Source organism: Haliotis asinina, chromosome 6 (genome assembly GCF_037392515.1).
Source record: "Haliotis asinina isolate JCU_RB_2024 chromosome 6, JCU_Hal_asi_v2, whole genome shotgun sequence".
Taxonomy (NCBI): Eukaryota; Metazoa; Mollusca; class Gastropoda; order Lepetellida; family Haliotidae; genus Haliotis; species Haliotis asinina.
In genome coordinates, this window is record NC_090285.1 from 3,766,100 (window position 1) to 3,779,966 (window position 13,867).

The 13,867-nt window shown below is 39.4% G+C and overlaps 1 protein-coding gene across 1 annotated transcript; it reads left to right on the plus strand.

Annotated features, from left to right (window-relative positions):
• The first annotated feature begins 11,193 nt into the window (after positions 1 to 11,193).
• On the plus strand, positions 11,194 to 12,048 carry LOC137286741 (uncharacterized). The gene has a single exon (XM_067818723.1). The coding sequence runs from the start codon at positions 11,194 to 11,196 to the stop codon at positions 12,046 to 12,048; it is 855 nt and encodes a 284-aa protein (XP_067674824.1).
• Positions 12,049 to 13,867: the final 1,819 nt, after the last annotated feature.

The window sequence follows — 13,867 nt, forward strand, 5'->3', positions numbered from 1 at the left end:
ACACTGCCTCTGAACTTCCTGTATTTCCGCACAGACTGAGCAGGCTCAGTGGGACAGGAAAACACCATGCTTTCATGGCATGGAGGTTATTAAAGATTGAAGACAACATAACAAGATCTTTTTACACTGTTTCATTGAAGTCAATTAGGAGACGGAATATCTGCTATCTTCCTCCAGTGCATGTGCTGCACATACAACCTTATCAAACACACTGGTCACCTGAAATACTCTCCACAGACAGTTCCAGGTTGTCAGTATACTAAACTCTAGCTTTCTTCAAAATAAAAGTGCATTCAATCAAACATTTTGTAATGCACCTTGACCTGTTGTAAGGACATGAAACAAATCCCCCATCTATGACATCAGTCTATATGCTTCAGTCCTTTTCTATATATGCTTCAATCCTCCCTGGCTATACACTTCAATTCTTTTTCTATATATGCTTCAATCCTCCCTGGCTATACACTTCCAATTCTTTTTAGCTATATATTTCTGTCCTCCCTGTCGATACAATTCAATCTTTTTGATCAATATGCTTCTGTCTTCCCTTTTTAAATTGCCATTTTAACATTTCTACATTATACATACTTAAAAGCTGATGCTAAGTATAGTTGAAATGTGAATTAACATTGACATCAAGCTGATTTCCAAGAGATGCATGATCACTAAGCTTAACACCAATCACATTTCAAGGATTGTAGTTTAAAAAGAGCAAAAGAAAGTTTTTTAAGATCAAAAAGCTTTCCAGTAGGATCCGTGTCTCCCTGCACGCACATGCTTTACTTAATACGGATATTACCACCAAGTACAATGAAGTATTAATCCATCAGTTTACCAAGCAGACTGGGGAAATCTCTACGACCTCCTTGTCTTCGTTGCCAAGTGGCTTGTACCAATCACAGTGTAGACATAGCCTTGAGCCAAATGGAGATACATGCTCCTAAACCGTTATCATCTTAACCAACAAGATTAAATGGCTTTAAACGAGACATGTCAAGTAGCGTCCGGATGTCCAACATGTCTGACGCGTGACCAACTACAGACTAGGTCAATGTGGCACTGATCAACATCATCACACTTTCACACCTGCCTACTCCAGTAAAGTGTATCCATGGTAGCTAAAAAGTGTATTTTGAGGTGTAGAAGTGTACAATCTCATAAGGAATATAATCACGCTCCTCCAAGCATGTTTCCCAAATGCACAATATTAATGTCTGCACAGCAACATGTACAATACATATTCTTGGCTTCTTTAGTTGACTTGCTTATTCCAGGGATAGAAATACACACACAAAAAAAGAGTAAAATGTGTGCCAAAATATACCAGGTAGGCAGGTCTTCATTTTAGGAGCTATATCTAATGCATTTGTGGCTATCAATAAATGCTTATTCTTTGTGATACGCAGTAATGGTATCAGGTTTGAACAAGGAAATCAGTGGTTGAGAGTATGAACATCATAAAATGACAAACAGTGAATGACAGAGGTTCCCTTCTTGGTATTGGTCCTTATCTCACACACAATCAGAAGCCAGTGCAACCATCTGTATGCTAACAAAGGAGAGGCTGTCCACACTACCAAAAAACACCACCAGGAGGATTCATTTTCTTCAATCACCTAGAATTTGAAGATCATTCCATCTTGTTTGCCCAATAATATGAAGAAATGACTCTAAGATTAAAACAAGGTTATTCCTTCAAATCATTTCAGACATACACAAAACAAATGTGAAAGAAATATAAACAGATAGAAAATATAACTGGCAGAATATTATGCTTGGTGTTTTCACTCGATACAGACACATACAGCATCAGTGTGATACACTGCTGTCATGTGCATGCCTATGTCTACAAAAGAACCCTACATTCAACAGGGAAATGTGACAAGGCCTCTTTATCAGGTAAATAATCTTATATTCAGAACCAATAACTTACTGCAGTGATGTATTTGTAAGTGGCTGATATAACCAGACATCTAACTTGTGCAGCTGTGACTGTAGGGTATATAACCCTATAGTCAATTTGTGTTGACGTAGTGACACCTGTCTATCTGTGTTCCATTGGTGGAGTGTCTCATGTGACAGAAATGCCTGGTGGACAGTCACCTGCCCCTTTCAGGCACCTTCATGCTTTATTTCCTAACACATTAATAAACTAGTCTATCAATTGCAGACATCAGTTCCTAATAACATGTGATAAATTGGCTTTACCACCTGACCAGCATCAGACTCAACTGATCACTAACAGCAGGCTATATTCTTTCATTTTCTCTCCTGCTTTCAGGAAAGGGTACACCTACAAAACATCCGCTGCCAATAACTGAAGCCTTTCCTGCAATATCAAATAATAATCAATCATAGTTTGGCTCTAAAGCGCAAACACATCCTTGTTACTCAAAGCATCTTGTTCTACACAGATTCTATCAGCAACATGGAAACAAAGTCTGACTCATCTACCTGTTTGAGATCATCTTCAATGGCAAGGGCTTCAAGGACTCCCTGTTTGGTCTGGGATTTGTATTAGATCACCATCAGTTTATATTAAAGAATTTGTTGTCTGTCTGACAGTGATATACGCTTGTAGACAACATGCAAGTTAAATAATGCATATTTTAGCAAATGTACAGATCAGTGAAATATTACCATGAACGGAGCTCTTATGGAACAAAATCTACTCCTCTGTCACTGGCTAAGACATTCCTAATCATGAAGATGTATTGCCTGATGTGTAGAAACTCAATAACTGTTTAGTAAAATAAGTGAAGACAGCCACTGGGCATCAAGTTTTGGCATATATCAACCATGACAATACTAAGATGATCAGTATGGAACATGCTCTTTCAAACTGAACATTCAGTTAATCTACAATATTTGCATCAAAAACACAGCAATCTTTGGAAAGGAATTATAAAAATTAATTGGGTGAATGTATCATAAGTTCATTCACCGAACAAACGAAACGCAAGGAAAACATTCAGTAGCAAATCCACCCATGATAGCAGTTATAAGAGGCTCTAACATCAGAGGCCATGTCTGTCTACACTTGCTGGTATAGATCAAGTAAATGTTGCAATAAACTACAAAGGCTTTCATGTAGTATGTCCACTTTGTAGATTCCAGTAACATTCTTTCATGACCCCCTAGATGAAGATGAAATTAATTAATAAACCGACATCTGTATTAAGTGTGTAACATCACAAACAAATGGGACTATTTTGGGTCATCAGTCAGTCAAACAAATGGAAGAGTCAGTTGTACAGATCTGCGGTAAGCTCTGCTCTATCTGTGTATCTCTGATCCCATACACACTCTCTGTTCCCAGTAGATCTATAAGTCTACACTATCACAATACTCACTTACACACTCTCTGTTCCCAGTAGATCTATAAGTCTACACTATCACAACACTCACTTACACACTCTCTGTTCCCAGTAGATCTATAAGTCTACACTATCACAACACTCACTTACACACTCTCTGTTCCCAGTAGATCTATAAGTCTACACTATCACAACACTCACTTACACACTCTCTGTTCCCAGTAGATCTATAAGTCTACACTATCACAACATTCACTTCCACACTCTCTGTTCCCAGTAGATCTATAACTCTACACTATCACAACATTCACTTCCACACTCTCTGTTCCCAGTAGATCTATAAGTCTACACTATCACAACATTCACTTCCACACTCTCTGTTCCCAGTAGATCTATAAGTCTACACTATCACAACATTCACTTCCACACTCTCTGTTCCCAGTAGATCTATAAGTCTACACTATCACAACATTCACTTCCACACTCTCTGTTCCCAGTAGATCTATAACTCTACACTATCACAACATTCACTTCCACACTCTCTGTTCCCAGTAGATCTATAACTCTACACTATCACAACATTCACTTCCACACTCTCTGTTCCCAGTAGATCTATAACTCTACACTATCACAACATTCACTTCCACACTCTCTGTTCCCAGTAGATCTACACTTCCACACTGTAGATGTATGAGTAGGATCACATCTAGTAGGATTATTGAAGAATAATGATAACCAGATGAATGAAAATAAAAAAATGACAGTCATCATGTTATCAGTAAGTGAGTTTAGTTTTACGCCGCACTCAGCAATATTCCAGCCATATGGTGGCAGTCTGTATATAATCGAGTCTGGACCAGACAATCCAGTGACCAACAACATGAGCATCGATCCTCACAACTGGGAACCGATGACATGTGTCAACCAAATCAGCGAGTCTGACCACCCGATCTCACTAATCGCCTCTTACAACAAGCATAGTTGCCTTTTATGGCAAGCATGGGTTCCTGAAGGCCTATTCTACCCCGGGACCTTCACGGGTCCATCATATTATCAACATATATCTGCATCTCATACAAGTACAGAACCTTCCACGCCTGTTTATCAAATATATACAACTCAAATGAACTGAAGGACCCCTGATTCTGATATTACATTACCAAAGTCAATCTGTCACACATGTTCATTTGTATATGGTTATCAATAGATATTACCATGTATATAAATAAATCTTTCAAAATCTAATCATTATACAGTCGGAGAAATATGTGTTGAAAAAGCATTACAGTAAAGATAAGCTTTGATGACACAGCAATTATGATAACGATAATAATTGTCCATTTATATTGCACATAAATCCATGTACGTTGCATGTTCAAAGCGCTGACATAGTCTCCCTGGTCAGTGAGTGCAGAACATTCCCTGTGGAGAATACAAGTGGTTGCCTGTCAGTGCTCTAGGTTCAAATTCAGACTACCATCATATCATATGAGGTACCCAATTTACTGCTGGGTAGACAGAGACAATTTTGAACAAACTCACTTGCCTATGGTGAGACCACATGTATCACATGAGCTTTGTTGTATCACAAGACTGAAGTCCTAGAAACTCTCAGGAATCAAGCTGCCGAACAGTCACCCATCCAAGGACTCTCCTCGCCCAACATTGCGTAACTTTAACTGACTGTAGCCTGAGCTCTATGTATTGACCACACACTGCTACCATGTATGATAAGCAAAACACACCCAACAGTTTGTACAAGCCCCAAGCTGTGAGTCCCATAATTCACCAGCTAACTTATTTTTGCCCACAACCTAACCCTCCCCATACCTACAGCTATTTCAATCACTTGTCATCTTTAAGATGTACATTACAGATCGAATTCTTACTGCATTTATTATGATTCACACAACCGAACAAAGGAGATCACGGAGCTGATGAAAAAACATGTCTGATTAAAGCAGTCTATATAATGTTGAATAACGAAAAAAGGCATCTATAGTCACCTTGGCATACATACACCTGCCATTACAGTGATCAATGTTCTCATTAAGGCTGTACATCAGCAACAATGTTCCTACTGACATGACCACAATCCACAGTTGCTCTCATAGATCAGGCAGGATGACTCAGGTTTTTTGCTTGTTTTATCCATTCATAATTTAAAATAAATATTTCTATAAAAATGTTATGCAGCCTTTGTAAAATACACACTGAAACGTGATGCTTGAGATGCAACCAGGCACAGCCATTCCACACATCTTTGTGGGGTCTATATCTGTGACCGAGTCCAATTATGTTGTCACAACAATAGCAACAGAATCACCTGCTATTAGGTTTATCTACCCACAGGGTAGTTATGCCTTATCTGACAGATTTAGCAACTGATTTGATTATAGAGAAATGTTACAAACATTATGTACAATGCATGCCTGAATCAATATCATCTCTCCATATACATGTATTCACATACCACAGCTGATCGCCTAGCTTACACGACAGGACTCACTGCATAGAAATCACATGCTTCGGAGCTCAGTCAAAACAGTAAAACTATAAACCTGTTGCTTAACTGTTCTAATGTAAAACAAAAATAGTGTAGTTGAGAATATCCCATTGATTTTGTTGTTATTCGCTCCAGATTAACATCAGTAACATGTGGAGAGTCTGTGTCAGGGTATTGATCCTTGTAGATGGTTGTCATAATAGACAATTTTGTACAGTCCTGATTCAAGTTGTTCTAATCAGGCAGGGAGATACGACATATATCAACCAACCATCAGTGCTACAACTCACCTTATGACTGGCACACGTGAATATATCCCATACTGTCTCCAATGTTGACTACAGCAGACCCCACATATTCACACGTATTCAACATGGCAGAACCTTCAGCTAATACACTGCTTTTCAAATACACGTTCAATAAAATGGTGGTTACTGAAGCAAATCATGAATGTGGCTGTACTATAAGACTTCAAACAATGACATTATGCCTTGAGCCTGGCTTGCTTAATAATGTACATTCCATGTCAGACTTAACACTGTGCAGCACCTGGCCACAGCAGAACAACAGGCAGTGATCAGGCTTACTCTGCCACGTAATTATAAAGGTGTTAAACCCCAATTAGAATCTCACGTCCGCTGATCAAAACATCACAGGTTACCTCTAATAATGAAATCATGACCGTACTGGTCAAAGCACATGGTACATCATCTGAGTTGTTTATTTAGAATTGAATGTCAATCTCACGCCTACATTACTGTGTGAGCTTTCATGGTCGGATGACTACAACAGAGACAGCTGATTCTATTTTTATCACATATTCTTATATTCCCAGTTGGGGTAGACCATGAGTGTGCACTAAGAGTGCACTAAGACACTTGGTCCTCTACTACACAATCCATAGTAGCTCAAATGAATATAGTTCTATACCTGCAGCCATGCAATCGATGCTATGATATATGTTTTTTCGTTATGACAAGAGGAACTTATAGCAAAGAAATCCACACTTGTATTATTTTCTTATACTATGTATACAAAGGTTACAATCATCATTATTAATAAGATTTTAGACAATAATATTCTCTTAAAAAATGTTAGTTTCAATGTACCCCTCTAGTAAGAAGGTACTTTGAGGTAGCCTAGTGGTTAAAGCATTCGCTCATCACCCTGAAGACCTTGGTTTGATTCCCCACATGGGTATAATGTGTGAAGCCCATTTCTGGTGTCCTTGACATGATATTGAAATTACTAAAGTGGTGTAAAGCTAAACTCACTCACTCACTCCAGTAAGGAGCTTTAACTCTTGAAACTTTCATCGTTATTACTGATTCTCATAACAGACCCTTCCTACAAAACTAACTACAAAGTGAGAATGCTGCAATCTGTGGTTACAAGACCTTCAGCTATGTCTTGCAGTCCTCCCTGTGATGATTAATAAAAATAACTAACTGTACAGACATTCTTCTAAAAACTGTAATTTGAACATGGTGATACCGAACAGCAAACCATCTGCGGCACCAGAATCCCCCTTCAACATGATCATTAGTAGGTGCCAGTGACGTAAGATGATAAGCAACAACACCAATAGTGTGTTATGGCATGTTACAAAAATAGAACTTGCTGCGAATGTGATAAATATGATTGATTCAATGTAACAATTCGATAAGTTAATTCTCATGTTATTTTTTCAGGCTGTGAAACTACTGGCACTGCTTATACCTAGAAGGTGCAGGGAAAACAGGCTTGTTTTTATGTGAACATGTTTAGTCTTGCCTAATCCTGATCCATGGTGAAAGACAATGGGTAACGCAAAACTAACTACACCCTCCCATCCACAGCCCCCGTCCACTGACACAGTGAACTGACGTTCCTTTATAAGCACCATCTTGCTCAAACAGACTGTTATAATGTAATAATGTATGCTCGGCATATTTCACATGTATTCTTAGTCTCGAACCCCCCGTGATCCCCCTATTAAACACTGAGACTAAACTGATCACCAATTTCACCGAAAATTAGAACTGCACGTTTAGCTCTGCCGGAATGAGTTAACAACATGTGGCCATGACTCAGCCTCCGTACAGATTCACAGACTGTGCACATCATGACGTCTGCCTCGTGAAGAAGTTCACTTTGTTTCAATGTGCCAGTATACATATTTAATGATGCATTTAATGATCTTTTCATGATAATCCCTTTCATGTTGGAACTTTTTCCTACCTGACAACAGTGAGTACTTCCCAGTGCCAATCAATAAAGCCATCATCCTAAACCGTTCTCTATGCATCTTCTCAACATAAGTCTTGATCTAAAAGAGCCATATAAATGTTTAAATTCAGTGCAAGCCATTTGTCTCAGGACAGTAACTCCTTCACAGACATCCCTACTCTAGACTCGATCAGCAATATCAGAGATCTTCATGGTGATGCACATTACTGAAACATTTACCAAAGCAAAAATTGTAAAAGACTGTACTTGTTACAAGTACATAAATGTCAAGTCTTCTGTATGTAGTGTTCCAAGTTAGAGCTGTCATAAACAAGACAATAATTACTTCTTGTACCATTTAGAAATTCAGCTAAAGATCCCAAATGGGTATGAGTCGTTTTCCCTCCCACCTTCCATAAAAAATGATAATAAGATCAAATGAAATATAATGTGCAGATACGAGATGAGAACTGTCACCACAAATCACTCGTATCGTTTAAGTTAGGTGCATGATGGGTATGTTTGTAAGGTTTGAGTTGAGGTGAGGAGAGGCAAGGCAAGGTGAGTGAGAGAGAATTTACACTGCTTTTAACATTATTCCAGCAAAACCACAGTGGTCACAGTGGGTAACACCAGAAATGGGCTTCATTGTACCCAAGTGGGAGATTCGAACCCAGGTCTTCAGTATGACAAGCAAATGCTTTAACCACTAGGCTACCCCATCACACCAAGTGAGGGAGTGAGTGGAGATGAAAATCAGTAAGTATTGTAGAGTCCCACATGGTTCTCGCAATTTTTCAGTTAATATCAGTTCCAAGCTGTTCCAGTGAGAGTAAACGTTGCCTCAACAGAAGGGCTAATAATGAACAAACAAACAAACAAACAAACAATGTCCCTGATAACTATTTAGATATTCAACAAGGCCCTTTAGTCTGATAGTGACCAGAAAAACACTGACCTGATGTGACCTGATCTCCTTTGTAAATGGATCGAAAAAATGGATGGCCTGGGTGTATTATACGTTTACAATACAGCACTGATTGGGCAGAAGTAGGTAAATGTGACACGTTCAGTAATACCCATGATGCACTAGGCATGATGACTGCCAGCAGCCAGATGATCATTAACTAGGAACTGGTTGATTACATGACAGAACACACCCTCTGTTGTTTTGTGCAGATCAATCAACATATAATCAATGGCAGACTAATAACTCGCACACCCACAAAATACATATTCTGTGACAAAACCGACACACCTACATTCTCTTTCAGAGAAGTCCTTAAAAAAATGGTATCAAACACTTTTTAGTTTCTTCAAATATAACCATGAAAACCTGGCCAGATAGTAGCTTTAGTTGGTGATTGTGTCGTGAAATATTCATATAGCCAATATGTGGTTGAGGTCTCATTGAGAGGAAATTTCCAACAACACAAAAATATACTTTACATCATTTACCTTCTTTTGTAATGAAACAAAATGATCATGACTTACTTGGACAATCAATACTTAAGAATATTTTGATAAACCACCTTCTGGATAAATGTTCGCAATCTTCTCGGTACTTTCATTAAAAAATACAAAGTGATTTAATTTACGACATCATCACAGCATTAGTATTAGATTCACTGATGGAATAATGAACAGAAAACTCACACCTTAATATGGCTGTTTAAGGTCGAAATATATGACACAGATAAGCACATTAACTCGATTGATTGATGAGTTCTAAGCGTCACATTGAAGGAACTGCAGAATATAAATCTTTTGATGTGAATACAACTTGGTGTGATGGAGGTGCATTCACAACACCATGTGGTTTTCAGCAGTATATCAGCAATATCACAATAGGTGACAGAAACAGGTATTCATGTGGGGAATCAAACAGGCACATTGCACCCATGTGGGGAATCAAACCTGGGTCTTCAGCATGAGTAGCAGACACTTTGAAACCTAGGCCACCCAATCGCTCTTGAACATTAAGAAATATATGGGTGCAATACCAGGAATGAAAGTCTCTTCCTTTGACTTCAAAAATAGATGGGCCAAATGTTGTGGGCAGCCAGAAACAATCGAGAGAACATGATAATGACCAATCAGCGAACAGCCAGGTATTTTAATACCCAAGAATTCACTTTGTAAGAGTGTACATCATCACACAAACACTGGCCATGCAGGACGTTTCACCTTATTTGGTTCCTACATTTATTATATCAAACCAAAACCACACTATCCACACTTCTGAATGCTGAAGACATGAGACTGAAGATGATCAGGAAAGGTTCTGCAATAAAACATGTCCTATCTACATGTCAAGTATAATCTGTAAGTAGTATCTGATCACTGCATAATGATCCAGTCAAACCAAATTCACAAGAAGAAAATATTGCTTCTTTTTCTGACTTGTAACAATGAAACAGGTTGCTTGATTGACTTCAGCTTTTGAGTGAATACCCTGGGAAATCACACTGTGGCATGCATACAGCAAAACATTTCACTTCTACGCAATACCTTCTGTGTGAAGGTACGCACTTACCAATCAATCCTGGTACATAACAAACAGTAAATACGGAGAATATCAACCAGGTACATTACCTTTTCTGCCAATCCCTCCTTTGCAAATATACACCATATTGTTATTACTCACTGACTAATCATTACGAACATTGGTTACCTAGGACTTTAAATATGTTAAACAAAAACATGCAGCAGCAGTAATAGACCCAACTCCAAGTACAGATCCATGAAAATCCATGCTACTGAATAGTGTTATCACCCACTTAGTAATCAATGTGATGCCGACTGCAACATCCATTTCTCACAAATGATAGATTTGAAGGCTCTGCTCACCTCACCTCAGCACTGCATCATGTCATGCATGAGACATCACAGGGTGTCATGACAGGCTTATCGCTGGGGAAGTGTGGCAACTCCAATCATTAAGTTACATCCAACTGCAGGCTTCCTTATCAGTAGTAGAACTGTCAAAACATATTCACCAACCTGTTTAGTTGGTGTGGAAATAAAAGAATGAAAACATACCTACCTAAGTCAGCACTGTGGGCAGGTGATAACATCTGACAGGTTGTGACAGAGTCCTCATCAATCAATAGTCATCAATTGACGGGGATATACGCTCACTATAACATGATGCACTGAGAGATGGGCTGCTGGTGTTTGTTCTCAGTCTCACATGTTCTAGATTCGCAGTTCCCAGTCTCACAGTTCTCAGTCACAGTGCTCAGTCTGACAGTCCCCAGTCTCACAGTGCTCAGTCTCACAGTTCTCACTCAGTCACAGTGTTCAGTCTCACAGTCCCCAGTCTCACCGTTCTCAGTCTCACATATTCTAGACTCACAGTTCCCAGTCTCACAGTGCTCAGTCTTACAGTCCCCAGTCTCACACGTTCTAGACATACAGTCTCACAGTGCTCAGTCTCAGAGTGCTCAGTCTCACAGTGCTCAGTCACACAGTGCTCAGTCTCACAGTGCTCAGTCTCACAGCGTTCAGTCTCACAGTGCCCAGTCTCAAAGTGCTCAGTCTCACAGTGCCCAGTCTCAAAGTGCTCAGTCTCACAGTCCTCAGTCTCACAGTGCCCAGTCTCAAAGTGCTCAGTCTCACAGTGCACAGTCTCACAGTGCCCAGTCTCACAGTGCTCAGTTTCACAGTCCCCAGTCTCACAGTCCCCAGTCTCACAGTGTTCAGTCTCACAGTGCCCAGTCTCAAAGTGCTCAGTCTCACAGTCCTCAGTCTCACAGTGCTCAGTCTCACAGTGCCCAGTCTCACAGTGCTCAGTCTCTCAGTCCCCAGTCTCAGTCCCCAGGCACACTGCTCAGTCACACAGTGCTCAGTCTCACAGTCCCCAGTCTGAGACGTTCTAGACTCACAGTTCACATTCTCAAAGTTCTCAGTCACAGTGCTTCATCTCACAGTCCCCAGTCTCACAGTCCCCAGTTTCACAGTCCCCAGTCTCATAGTGCTCAGTTCACATTCTCACAGTTCCTAGTCAGTGCTTAGTCTCACAGTACTCAGTCTGACAGTTCACAGTTTCACAGTCTCCAATCTCACACGTTCAGTCTTATAGTCTCACAGTCACACAGTGCTGCATCGCAGTCTCATAGTTCCCAGTCTCACAGTGCTCAGTCTTAAAGTCCTTAGTCTGCACAGTGCTGCATCTCACAGTCTCATTTTCAGAGTTCCCAGTGCTCATTCTCACAGTCCTCGTCTCACAGTCATTATTTTGACAGTTACCAATCTCAGTGTTACCAGACAAAATGTGACAGATTTATGTCCAACAATTAATATTGTTGCTGATGCATTTCAGTTTTCTTTGTACATTCGTGTTGACACAACTATCTAATCAAACAAACACAAATTTGCATTTTATTTCTGCAGGGTTGGTGCAGTAATTGACTCTAGATGTCATAAATACTCTCTCGGCATATGGTCGATGACAGAAGGTACTGATAGTTGTCATGGTAACTCATTTAATTTTCCACTCATACTTTTCTCCTTTATCTGTAATTCCCAGTGTATGGGTGTTAATGAGTTACAAAGCCATATATCACAAAAGCACAGCTGTGTTTATAAACCTTGGTGCATATTGCCAACATACATACTTACAAACTGGCACCTTCTACATACAACGAAAATGAAATAAAAGGATTAATATAAGAATTTTCAAGATTCCATTCTGTGATTTAAACTGAACCAAAATCTAAGTTAATATTACTAAGTATTGAATTTTAATGTCAGGATAGACATAAAGTATGATGTTCACAATTAAGGTCTTCCATTAACTAGTGAAACATATTACCTAAGATCAGGTATGCATCATTTGATTTGTCCAACATAATCTATTACAGGAACATAAAAGATGACATTCACTGCATAAGACTAATCAAGCATGTTGAAAGCACTGTGTCTCTGCCTGTTGTCAGAGAACCTTCTGTATGTTACTAAGGGTTAGTGACTGACCCAAGTTGGGAACTCAAAGAGCCCAGGATGTATTACTGTTAAACGCGATTAACTCTTTCTCTGGATGGCTGTGTACATGAGCATGCAATACCCGGCTAGAAACCAGGTTGTGGGTAGTTGCTGATGGTATCGACCACCATTCCAAAGATCTACCTATGACCTGAAGGACACCTTGATTTGTCCAGAATGTTTCTGATGATATAAAACATCATTCTTTAACTCACACATTACAAATCCCACTAACTGGGGTCAAAGAGGCTGCCTCCAAATTGAACCCGGCAAGGAAACAAAGACGATTATTGCTAAGCATAAACCTGCATCTGTTAGTCACATGTCATCATGCCTTCAGACAGCCAGTCGAATCTTGTAGCAGTGGTCTGTGCTGTGAAGCACCAGACAGGACTTATTGATGAAACGCACCTTTGTGAAACGCTTCTGGTCTCAAATTCATCAATTTTGCCATTCACTTACTACTTGTGTATGTTTTATCAATCAATAGTTTCTCCTATTTTTCAAGATTTTAATCAATATTCTTCGTCAGTTCAGCCCTGGATTGTTACAATACCAATTTGTGCTATAGCCAGTTGTTAATGCTTCAGTCTAGCAATCCATGTATTTCGTCACAGATAGGAACATCAAAATTAATTAATCAGTTCTCACAACATATACTGACAATGGAAGTGTTTAGATATATGTTGAACACAGCAATGCTTGGGTGCATTTACTTCAGCTTCAGCATCCTGGAACGATATACTGTAGAAGAGACAATGCATTTCCTTATGGTACGTTTGCCTTATGTATTAGGGCATGGAGTCATCCAACGGATGACATCCTTACTTGTCAGCTTGCTGACGGGGTG